At 48.3% G+C, this 11,068-nt stretch overlaps 1 protein-coding gene across 1 annotated transcript; it reads left to right on the forward strand.

Annotated features, from left to right (window-relative positions):
- The first annotated feature begins 1,841 nt into the window (after positions 1 to 1,841).
- TRIM50 (tripartite motif containing 50) lies at positions 1,842 to 10,739 on the forward strand. The gene is made up of 6 exons (XM_055001809.1): positions 1,842 to 2,246; positions 4,329 to 4,424; positions 6,795 to 7,025; positions 7,521 to 7,543; positions 9,190 to 9,314; positions 10,126 to 10,739. Exons 1-6 carry the CDS (start codon positions 1,842 to 1,844, stop codon positions 10,737 to 10,739), a joined length of 1,494 nt encoding a protein of 497 aa, XP_054857784.1.
- The last annotated feature ends 329 nt before the right edge of the window (positions 10,740 to 11,068 follow it).

Raw genomic sequence — 11,068 nt, forward strand, 5'->3', positions numbered from 1 at the left:
ATGAATGTATGCAATGGCTTGCTGGAGCACTGCTGCAGGTCAGCATTTCACATACCCATTTGGGTGTGTTATCCTTACTGGGATACTTCCAGGTTTCAATTGGACTTGTAGAGGGGCTGCAGCTACTAGGCTGCTCCTTGTTTGTTTAGCTGTATTCTCAGTTACAGAGCCTGACATGCACGACCTCAGATCTGACATGGTATGATAGGGCTTTCCCTTGAGACTCGGAATAAATAAGTAAACAATTGCATCGCTATTAATAAGCCTACTGGCTGGCTAATTATAGGGTTCATCAAGAGACCTATGTCAGCTTAAAGGCAAAGAAAACTCATTGCATCACAGTTGGGTGGCCGGCTTACAGGTGGGGCCTGAATGTCTCCCAGAATTACAACTGATCTCCAGACTAAAGAGATCCATTCCCCTGGAGGAAATGGCAACTTCAAAGGGTGGGCATCCCTGCTGAGCTCTTCTACCTCCTCAAACTCCATCCTCTCCAGGCACCAAATCCAGGAATTTTATCAAGCCAGAGTGGGCCATTCCAAACATAAGCTCCCGTAAGAAACAGGCATATAAAGTGGACAGCTTTGTATAGCCCAATGTGGGCGTGAAAGTCATTTTGCAAGGTGAATTTTGAAGATAAGGCGATGGCCATGTGACCCACCTGATTTTCAGTAAGCACAATGCTCGAACCCACAGCGGGTCGGGGAAGAGAGTCAGTCAGGCGTGGCTGGGAGTTGCCTCTTGAAAGGTCCAAGGATTGGTGTAGGTGAGAAAAGGAAGGCTGTATGGCTCTCGGGGGTCTGCCCCCACAATGAAGTAAAGGAACACAAATTGCTGATGTTTTCCTTTAGGCAGAGAAAACTGAGTGAGATCTGGAATTCCAGTGTGGGTTCTGTTTTTCTGGCCTTTGCTGTTTGAAGACCACGGACCGGCAATCACGTTGAGCAATACTGCGATTAAACATTCTTAGCGCTGCCTTTTCCTCAAGTGGCCCCTCCTTTTTTGTTGGTTTTCCTCAAGTGTGGCAGACAAGAGAAGGAAGGTGACTTGGGAATAAGCAAGCTGAACGCCAGAAGGTGAGCTAACCCTTCCTCTTTGCCAAGGTCTAGACTAGAAAGGAGGCAAACAGTAGTTCATGTACAGGACTTCATGGACTTCCGTGCGCAGTAATTCATGGACTTTCGTGCACTCGTAGAACAATCCCCCACTGGACTAGAGACAATTTGACACTTAATTACTGCTGGAGCGGTAGCTGAGGCTGAAATCCTATCTATGGCCATTTTCACACTTCTTACTGGACGCGGAACATTGCTCAAAGCTCCTGGAACAACAGCGTTTTGGCACTATTTCACGCGAGAACTGGAGTTATGATGGGAAATTGCACCAGGAAGATGCTGCTGTTCCAGGAGTTTCGTGCAATGTTCCGCAACCGGTAAGAAGTGTGAAAATGGCCTGTCACATTTTCATTTATGTTTACATCACTTTTTTTCTAGCCCAGGTGTGCCTGATCTCATCAGATCACAGAAGATAAGCTTGGTTGGCCTTGGTTAGTAATTAGATGGGGGACCTCCAACAAAGACCAGGGTTGCAGAGGCAGGCAATGGCGAACCGCCTCTGTTAGTCTCTTTTCATGAAAACCCCACCAGGGGTTGCCATAAGTCAGCTATAACTTGGCAGCACTTTCTACCACCTTTACCCTTAATTTTATCAGCTCTCATTGCTGGGAATCTACCTATTAGAAGCAACAAAGAAAAGCTGTTTCTCATATCTATTTTCCACTGGTGTTTTTCAGCTCAGGTCATTGGACGCCCGGAGAACTCTGCGAAGAAACCCACTTCTCGATGGCTCGGAAGATGAGCATTAATGAGCTGGAGGACCAGCTGCTGTGTCCCATTTGCTTGGAAATCTTCAAGGAGCCGCTGATGCTCCAGTGCGGACACTCCTATTGCAAGTCCTGCGTAGTGGCCCTCTCGGGTGACTTGGAAACTCAATTCTTGTGCCCTGTGTGCCGGAAAGCTGTGGATTGCAGCAGTTCCCCGCCCAACGTGAATTTGGCCCGCATCATCGAGGCGCTGCACGCCGTCAGCAACTCGGATCCCAATGAGGAATCCTGTCCTGACCATCGGAACCCCCTCAGTCTCTTCTGCGAGCAAGACCGGGAGGTGATCTGTGGGCTGTGTGGCACCATTGGCACCCACCAGCAACACAAAGTCATGCCCGTCTCCACTGTCTACAGCCGGATGAAGGCAGGTGCTGGGCAGGGTGGGGACTGGGGCCAGAAGGAGCCTCAGCGTGCTCGGGTTCTTGCAAAGAATGCAAGCCTAGGTGGACCCTGGTCTGATCCAGCCAGCCAGAAAGGCACATTCTTGAGCAAGAGTGCAGATCTGGGAGCATTACACATGGATTAGTTTTGCTGTGCAGCAATCCCAGCTCTGTGATGTTGGTGTTGTGAATGTTACACACACACATGGACCCTGGAAATTCTAGAAAGAGTGCAGTAGAAGTCTGAAGTCACTCCACCCCTGTGTTAGGGGGATCGCTGCAATCTTCTCCCCTCCAAATCCCCAGGTCTGACTAGGATTCGGGAGTGTCTCATCCTGACCTGCCTGTGGGCCAAAACACACATTCAGGTTAATTAGCAGGGTCCGGGTTCCCCGTGGCCACGCAGCAGCTGCCGGAAATGGCTTCTAAAAAATAAAGGAAACTCCAAATGGGATTAGAACACTGCCCTGCCACCCTGTACCAACTGTTTCTCATGTAGAGCCATAAAAATAGGGAAATCTCCTCCCCACGCACGCACACTGTTTCTGCACAGGAAAAGAACTTGTAGGGGTCGGCAGGATGCTTCCCTCCTGCAATGCTGCTGTTCCAAGCCTGTATGAGCTTTGCTTTCTTTTTTAGAATCCATTCTCTGGGACTAAAAACCCAAACGTGTAGTTTGGCCCTGGGTCTTCAGACATCAGATGTACTGCTGAAGTGCAACTTTTGGTATTCAGTGCTGATTCATGCATCCTTTTCTGTGGCGATGTCAGATGAAGCTTCCATAAGTTGTCAGTTTTGGCAAGATGAGCCTTTCGCATTGCCTGGTTGGTTTTTGCATCCCTCTTATTTTTAGTAGAGTCCCCCAAACTGTTTGGCGTATTTGTGAATTTGGCAACTTTATGTTTATTTTGTGGCAAGAGGCTAACACAATTGCTGTTTCACAGTTTATTCCGTCGAGGATCCTGCGTCTTTCTATTACACTCGGTGTGTGTTTTAGCGCGTGTGTATGTGTTTGGGAGCAGGTGGGAGAGGGTTCATGTGAAAGTAAGGAGAAGATAAGGAGTATGATTAGCTGAACTCTGAAAAGGGCAGGAGTGGGAAACAATACATCATGGAGTTTGCTTGTCAAACAAGAAGGGGCCTTCCAAGGGAATGGAAAGCCAACCCCTGGAGCTCCGTCCTGACACTGGGTAGGACACAGAGATAAAGTTGGAAGCATAAACAAACCCAGAGAAGTGGCTTTAGAGGACTTGCTCAGAAAAAGGGTGTGTTTGAATCACAGTGGAACCAAATCCTAGAAAGAGCCTGATAATCTTGACCCTGACCTTGAATCCTTGCCTCTTCTATCCCCGCCCCAGTTGTCTGAGAGCAGGCTGTGGTTACCAAAAGCTGAGCTAAAAAGGCACTTTGCACATGCTCAGAGTGATGTAGCACTTCTTATTTTTCCCCCTCTTTAGTTCTTTCTAGACTTCTGGCCTGCCATTTAAAATAAATGGGAAGAAAGCCAGATGAAGCTCAGCCCAAAGCATAACTTTACAGACACTCAAGAGAGTCAAATGCTGCTTCAGACATCCCCAAATTGATCTAAGGACATTTTTCAGACTCACTTCCCTACTCTTAACTTTCAGAGATGAGTCAGGGAAAATAGAGTTCAAGGTGTAGCCTTGAGAGACCGGTTGATTTCTCCCCTTTAGAAAACCCCCAGTCTCATAGGATCTCAAGTAACACACCTGGGAACGACCTGTCTCTGCCTGAAGTCTTGGCGAGCCAATTTCAGTCTGAGTAGTCAAGACAGATCTGAATGGGCCAGCAATTTGAGCCATTTTCTTATGCTCAGATGTTCTCAGCCACCCCTTGATTGTTGTCCCTCATATCTCTGCTAAAAGGCATGAGGGATATTTGACCAAGAATCTAAAACAAGTAGGGTGTTTTTTTCCCCCCGAGCATCTTTGTGCCCTTTCAAAAGGTATCTGGCATGCCTTTCGTGGTGGACCCAAATAAACTGAACGAATCCACCTTTTGCCTGTTCTGATAACAAAAGTATTTCTTCCGTTCTTGCTTCTCAGGAAGAACTCGCTGCATTGATAACTGTAGTACAACAGCAAAAAAGGAGCCTGGATGAGCACATCAGCAAGTTGATGAACAACAAAACTCGCATCACGGTGAGCATCGTCCCCAGTCACCTTTCTCCCTGCACCCCCATGTCCAGTGCAATGACTACTCATCGCCTTATGCAGCACTACGAATACAACAGTGCTGGCCTTAGTACATATGTAAAGCGGGGTTTCCCAATGTGGCGCCTGTGGGTACCATGATGCCCACCAGTAATTCCCTGGCACCTGCTGAGAATTGTTATTGGCTGTCCTCATTCAAAGGGAAGGGTTTTCCATGGCTGCAATAGCAAGCACAAGTCTGGATAACCAGGAGGACTGGTAAGCACCAGGACTTGTAGTTTGAATCCTTCTCCAAACTTTCCTTCCGTTCCCCCCACCCCCTTCTCCCTTCCTCCCATCCAGGCTTTCTTTAACAGGGCAATCCTATTCAGAGTTACTCCAGCCTAAGCCTATTCATCTGATATATTGCATCCAGGGCTCATTTTGAGGGGGAACGCGCAGGAACACAGTTCCAGCAGTTCCCCAAAGAGGTCACATGTCAGGTGGCCCTGCCCACCTGACTCTCGGCCATTTGGGGCCCGTTTCGGCCTGGATTGGGGCTGAAATGGCCCAAATTGGGCCTCTGACGGGTGGTAGATCACTCTCCCACTCAGCAGCAGCCCGATCCTGACCATTTGGGGCCCCTTTTTGGCTCTGACTGGCCAGGATTGGGTCCAAAACAGCCAGGATAGGTGATGTCAGGGGGGATGGCATACGCAAATCAGCTATGCTAATGACACTTCCGGTGATGGGAAAGGCCGTGGCATATGCTAATGAGCTATGCAAATGAGTTATGCTAATGAGTTCCTCCAGCTCTTTTTCTACGAAATGACCCCTGATTGCATCCATTTTCTAAAACTCTGGCAGCATCCGAAAAAGAATGGTGAAATAAAAATTCAACTAGGGGGTATAATGATTTTAAGTAAATGTGTGCATGTGTCTTTAAGTGCTTGGTGTGCTATAGGTGAAGAGTGGGGGTGAAAGAGAGGGATGAGTGAGCGATATGATTGGTTGATGACTGAGAGCAGAACCACAAGTGACAAAAGGCACAGATTGGACACTTGTCAGCTTCCCTCAAGTTTTGATGGGAAATGTAGGCCTCCTGGTCTCGCAGCTTCGCTCTCTGACTGCTGTCCAATGGACTTTTCAACTGTCACTTGTCCAACATTCCGCTAAGCTGCCTACATTTCCCATCAAAACTTGAGGGAAGCTGACAAGTGTCCAATCTGTGCCTTTTGTCACTTGTGGTTCTGCTCTGAGAGTGTGGGCAAAGTGAAGGCAGTTTTAGACTCAGAGTGGAGAAAGAACATTCAGTCAGGAGAAAGCAGGCAAGCTGTGTGCAGCCTGAGTAATTTTAAGCAGTTCTGAGAGAAATATTGAGTCAGGGAAAGAGAGGCCAGTTGTGTGCTGGCCTAAGTGTTCAGGTGTTTCTGAGAGAAAAATAACCTATGTGGAAATCTGAACTGAGTATGTTTGTGAAAGGACATTCAGTCCAGGAAAAGCAGGCAAACTGTGTGTGAAGCCTTAGAAAAGATCTGTGTGACTGGGTTTAAGAAAGTAACTTTAAGAATTGAAAACTACTCTTTGAAACCATCAAGTTTTAGAAACCGATACGCTTCTTAAAAAAATAAAAGTTTACTTTGTTTTTGTTATATCCCTGAGTATCGGTCATTGCTATATCCCATTCCTATCCTCAGGGCCACATAGAACCACGAAGGAGCCTGGCGCTTGGGCACATTACTAAAAGGGAAATTTAAATAAAATATCTTGACATATAATGTTCCTGGTGGCCGCAATCTACCCAGAAGGTGCGAGGGAAAGATTAAAGGCAAAATCTACCCAAGAGAAAGAAAGGGTCGTAACAGGGGGTGACTTTGAATTTTTGCAGGGAAATGTGAGTCTCTGAATCTTGCGGAAGGGTTTAGTTTGTTTCGAAATTCATTTCAGGTCTAACAGCTGGTCAGTTGAAAAGGACCATCCAGGATTTTTCTGCCCTGTGGTCCTGATACCAGATTTCTCAATGGATGTAACTGGAAGGACCTGTGAGGAGATTAATGTACAGCAAGGGCAACTCGTCTCAAAGCGCCTGCTGCTGCACCATCAATATTGATATTGTGGGACTGCTGGCTCCAGCCCAGGTGTTTTTGTATCGTTTGATCTTGCCGTCAAGGATGTGGGGTCAAAGGAGCTCTAAACAGCAGGTGCCCAGCCACCCATGTGGCTGCTGCCAGGGAGCATTTGTTCAGGTGGTTCTTTTGTTCATCGGGAAAACCAATCCCTGTAGGCAGGAGCCAGAATTAGCATCTGCACCCCCCCCCACTCCCCGCATCTCAAGCTAAACCCAGCATTTTCTTTGTGATTACAATTCGTTTTTCTCAGAACGAGTCAGACGTCTTCAAACGTGTGATTTGGAAGCAGTTCCAGGAGTTGCACAGGTACATTGACGAAGAGAAGGCCAACTTCCTGGAGCAGGCTGAGAGACAGGCAGCCCACCTCATTGCCTCCATCGAGGTCCAGGTGAAGCAGACGGCAAACGCCCTGCAGAAGTTGAAGGAACTGGAGAGGTCCTTGGAGAAACTCAACAACGAAGGCCATCTGGATTTCATCAGGGTACGCCTGGCTGTCATGAGTAACTCCCCCCCCCTATGCTTTAGCTTCAAAGAAGGTAAATTGAAATGGCACCAGCCTGCCAACTAATGAATGTGGGACACAATCCTGCAAAGAGGTCTCCAGCACAAGCCTCGTTGAAACAAATGTTAATTTGAGTGGGACTTAAAAAGGGCCGTTTCCACACGGCTTACCTGAAGCCGGGCCATGGCGCAACGTTGCGGATCATGCCGGGGAAAACGCAAAATATCGCATTTTCTCACGCGAGTTTTGCGCAACATCGCACCCACCCCCAAACAGTGTGATTTCTGCTTTGCACAGTTCACTATATAAAGAGGTTTAGAAATGATGAACAGTACTATGTGGGCAGGGTGTTCCCTAGTCCCATTGGATTTGTGCCCATCTGCTCCCTACCCCTTCCTGGGTGCTGCTAGCAGACCTGAGGCTACTGCAGCACTCCATCGCTAAGCCTTTATGCATCTCTTTGTTTTTTTACAGAAATACGGATCTCTACCCTCAAGGTATGTGGAATGAGTGAGCTAGACGGGGAGTAATGTGGAGCCAGGAGGGACGCCCCCATGGGGAGAGGGAGTGACACGGAAGGAACTGACTGGGCCTGTTCCAACCGTAGTCATCATCGTGTGTTTCTTGCGTATGTTACAGAATCCATGCTATCCCTGATGGAAGCTAATCAGGCATATTTCACTTAAGTTTCTCATTCCATCCAAACCACAAACTTTGGTTTTCTTTCTTGCCTGTAAACCAGAATTCCAAAGCACAGTTGTTGCAATCCAGGAAAACCTCAATATCCCAAGTGCAGCAAGGGGAAGGGAGCACCAGTACTGGAAGATTTCCAAGACTTGTTCTCCTGACTGCAAACCATGGTTTGCCATTATGTACAGATGCAACCCACTCACAGCAGCATATAAACACTGCTGAAGAAGGCCAAGTGAAATATGTCTGATCTTACATCCTAAGCATGTTTACTCAGGAGTAAACTCCCTGTTTTCAGTGAGACTTACTCCTAGGTAAGTGCGTATTAGACTGCAGCCTCCTTCATAATATAGGGTCATACTGCTACTCTATAAAGAAGTGTGTCTTGAATGCCTTAAGATTCAAATAAATTGCATGGGTTTTGGATGGACAAAATATTATTTGAATAGATAGAATCTGATTTGAATAGATTGTTGTATAGGTTTTAATGATAAACGCTTTGGATATTGCATACCTTATAGACAAGAACAGTTGTCGGCTGCCCATTCATAATCCATTCTTTCTTGTATCTTTCTGCAAAGAAGAGGAAAGAAGCCCATGGCCTTCAAAAGTCTGAGATCTTTGCTCATTGTCACTTTCAGTCCCAGCAATTAATCAGGGTGAGGTAGGATTGCCAGTTTCCAGGTGGTGACTGGAGAGCTCCAGGAATTACAACTGATCTCCAGGCCACAGAGATCAGTTCCCCCAGAGAAAATGGCTGGTTTGAAGGGTGCTCTCTATGGCATTATACCCCCCTGAGATCCTGCCCCTCCACAAACCTCGTCCTCCCTAGGCCTCACTCCTCAAATCTCCTGATATTTCCCTTCCTGGAGAAAATGGCTGCTTTGGTCTTTGGAGGGCATTTATGGCATTATACCCTAATGAGGTCCCTCCCCTCCCTAAACCTTGCCCTCTCCAGCCTGCCCCCCCAAATCTCCAGGAATTTCCTAACCTGGAGCTGGCAACCGTATCATAATCAGTAATTAACAGTGCCATGCTAAGCGGAGTTCCACTGAAGTTAGTGTTTAGGATAGGATTATAAGGCTGTGGATAATTAATTTGCAGCAGGGGTGAACTGGGAGGGGGAAATGGTCCTAGAGATGGGCCCCGTCCTCCAAGGAAGGGAAGGAGAAACTGCCTGCCCAGCCAGCCCTGTGCGATGGGTGGCTTAGCTAGACACCTCCTTCCCTGTGCTGGGCTCGACTGGGCACCTTCTTCCCCATTCTGTGCCAGGCTTTACTGGGCACCTTTCCTACCCCATAGGAGCAAGGGCAGACCCTCACTTGGGGCCGAGGTAGCCCCCCGTCAGGCCACAGACCACCTGGGACTTTTTCTGGTGACCTTAATGGCCAATTTGCCTCTGGTTCGCAGTCTTAATTAGGAGGAGATAGTAACAACGGTACACTTACTCTAGGTCCAAGCTCCCTCGCCAGCACCCAGCCGATGGCACATTCAGTGCAGTCTCTTTTAATCCCGGCTTCCACCAAGACGACATCAAGATGACCGTGTGGAAGCGTCTGCTACGCAAAATCCTACCAGGTATTACTATTGTGGGAGGCAGGGCTCTATTAGCGTGGTTACTATCGATGGGCAGGCTGCCCTGAGAGCATTTTCAAACAAGATGCTGAAAAACATGTTTGCTACGTTAGCTTCACATGTTGGTTTCACATTATTCATGTGTGTCGGGGGGGGGGGGGTGATGCCTGAAAGTGGTGGCGGTGTCACCAAATGAGGATTTTTTGAGATGGCTCTGGCATGTTACTGCTAACACCTCCTTGATCACCCTGTTATTTCCAAACGTGGGAGGAAGCAGTGGCAAGTTGCCATCATGGACAGAGACGTTACCAAGTACATAGGGATGCTCAAGTGAACCACATTCCACATGTCCCCCCCTCCAGCTTCCCATGCACTCACTTGCACAATCTCACTTTGGTTCGCTCCGTGTGAGTACATTCACCCATTCAATATCAGTTCCTCCTCAACTGCTGAAAGCATCCCAGTTTCTCCCACCTCCCACATCCATTCATCGCAATGCAGATCTTGACACTTTCTCACACCTTAAAGAAATGCAAATTGGCAAGTCAAAGGAGCCTACAGTACTTGTTCCCATAGAATTGGCGCTTGGCCTCTGGACTCACTTGCAGACGCAGTCACACAAAGGGAGCTTCTGCGGAAGCAGCATGCACATGTGCCAAGCAAGAACAGCCTGCCTGTGAATGGAGGACCACACTTAAAATCCTGCACTTGAGCATCCCTAGGTAATTTGCAGTGTGTATTTCCACCCTTGGCTGCCCCAGCAGTTTGCCTGACTCTTTCCCAGACCCTCTTGGTTGTCACCTCTTTCTCCTAGCTCCAGAGATGCTGAAGCTTGACCCCGTGAGTGCGCATCCCATCCTAGAGCTGACCAAGGGGAACACCGTGGTGCAGTGTGGGAATCTACTCTTCCAGCGGCGGGACAGCAACCCTGACCGCTTCGACTACAGCAACTGCATCCTAGCCAACAAAGGGTTTTCATGGGGAAAGCACTACTGGGAGATTATCGTGGGCACCAAGAGCCACTGGCGCCTGGGGATCGTCAAGGCTTCGGTCAGCCGCAAAGGCAAGCTGAGCCGAAGCCCAGAGCATGGGGCGTGGCTCATTGGTTTGAAGGACGGCAAGGTCTACGAGGCCTTCAACAGCCCCCGAGTGGTGCTGCCGCTTCTGGCTCACCCCCAGCGCATTGGGGTGTACCTGCACTACGAAAAGGGCGAGCTGACCTTCTACAATGCGGACAGTCCTGACGAGCTAGTGGCCATCTATACTTTCCATGCAGAGTTCCAGGGCAAGTTGTACCCGATCCTGGACTTGTGCTGGCACGAACGGGGCACCAACAGCCTGCCCATTGTACTGCCTACTCCCACTGTGGCACAGGATTCCTGGGCCCAAGACAGCAGCTCAGAATTCCAAGAGCCTACTAAGCTATAGAGCTCTAATCCGGGACATTTCTTCCTATCGCTGGGATGGTTATTCCCCAAGGGTGGAGTGGTTTCTTGTTGCCATCTATGCAGCAGCCACTTCTGGTTCTCCAGCCCATTCTCAGACAGCTAGCTGAGATGGACCTTTGCTGAGATGGAATGTTTGTTATACACTCAGGTGTGTGTGTGTGTGACATTTCACAAACTCAGAACGCTTTGTCTTTTTTACTTTTAGCAATGAAGGTAGAATGCTTTAAGAAGCTAGTTCAGTCATTACTAAGAGCAAGCGGCAGGGCTGGAAGATTTAAGCCAAAAGATTTCATTTCATACAAACAGGTG

This window comes from Eublepharis macularius, chromosome 17 (genome assembly GCF_028583425.1).
Source record: "Eublepharis macularius isolate TG4126 chromosome 17, MPM_Emac_v1.0, whole genome shotgun sequence".
Classification (NCBI taxonomy): domain Eukaryota; kingdom Metazoa; phylum Chordata; class Lepidosauria; order Squamata; family Eublepharidae; genus Eublepharis; species Eublepharis macularius.

Coding starts and splice junctions, on each gene's coding strand:
- TRIM50 (XM_055001809.1), top strand. CDS start 1,842: ATGGCTCGGAAGATGAGCATTAATGAGCTGGAGGACCAGCTGCTGTGT. Junction 2,247..4,328: donor CTGTCTACAGCCGGATGAAG/GCAGGTGCTGGG, acceptor CTTGCTTCTCAG/GAAGAACTCGCTGCATTGAT. Junction 7,026..7,520: donor GCCATCTGGATTTCATCAGG/GTACGCCTGGCT, acceptor GTTTTTTTACAG/AAATACGGATCTCTACCCTC.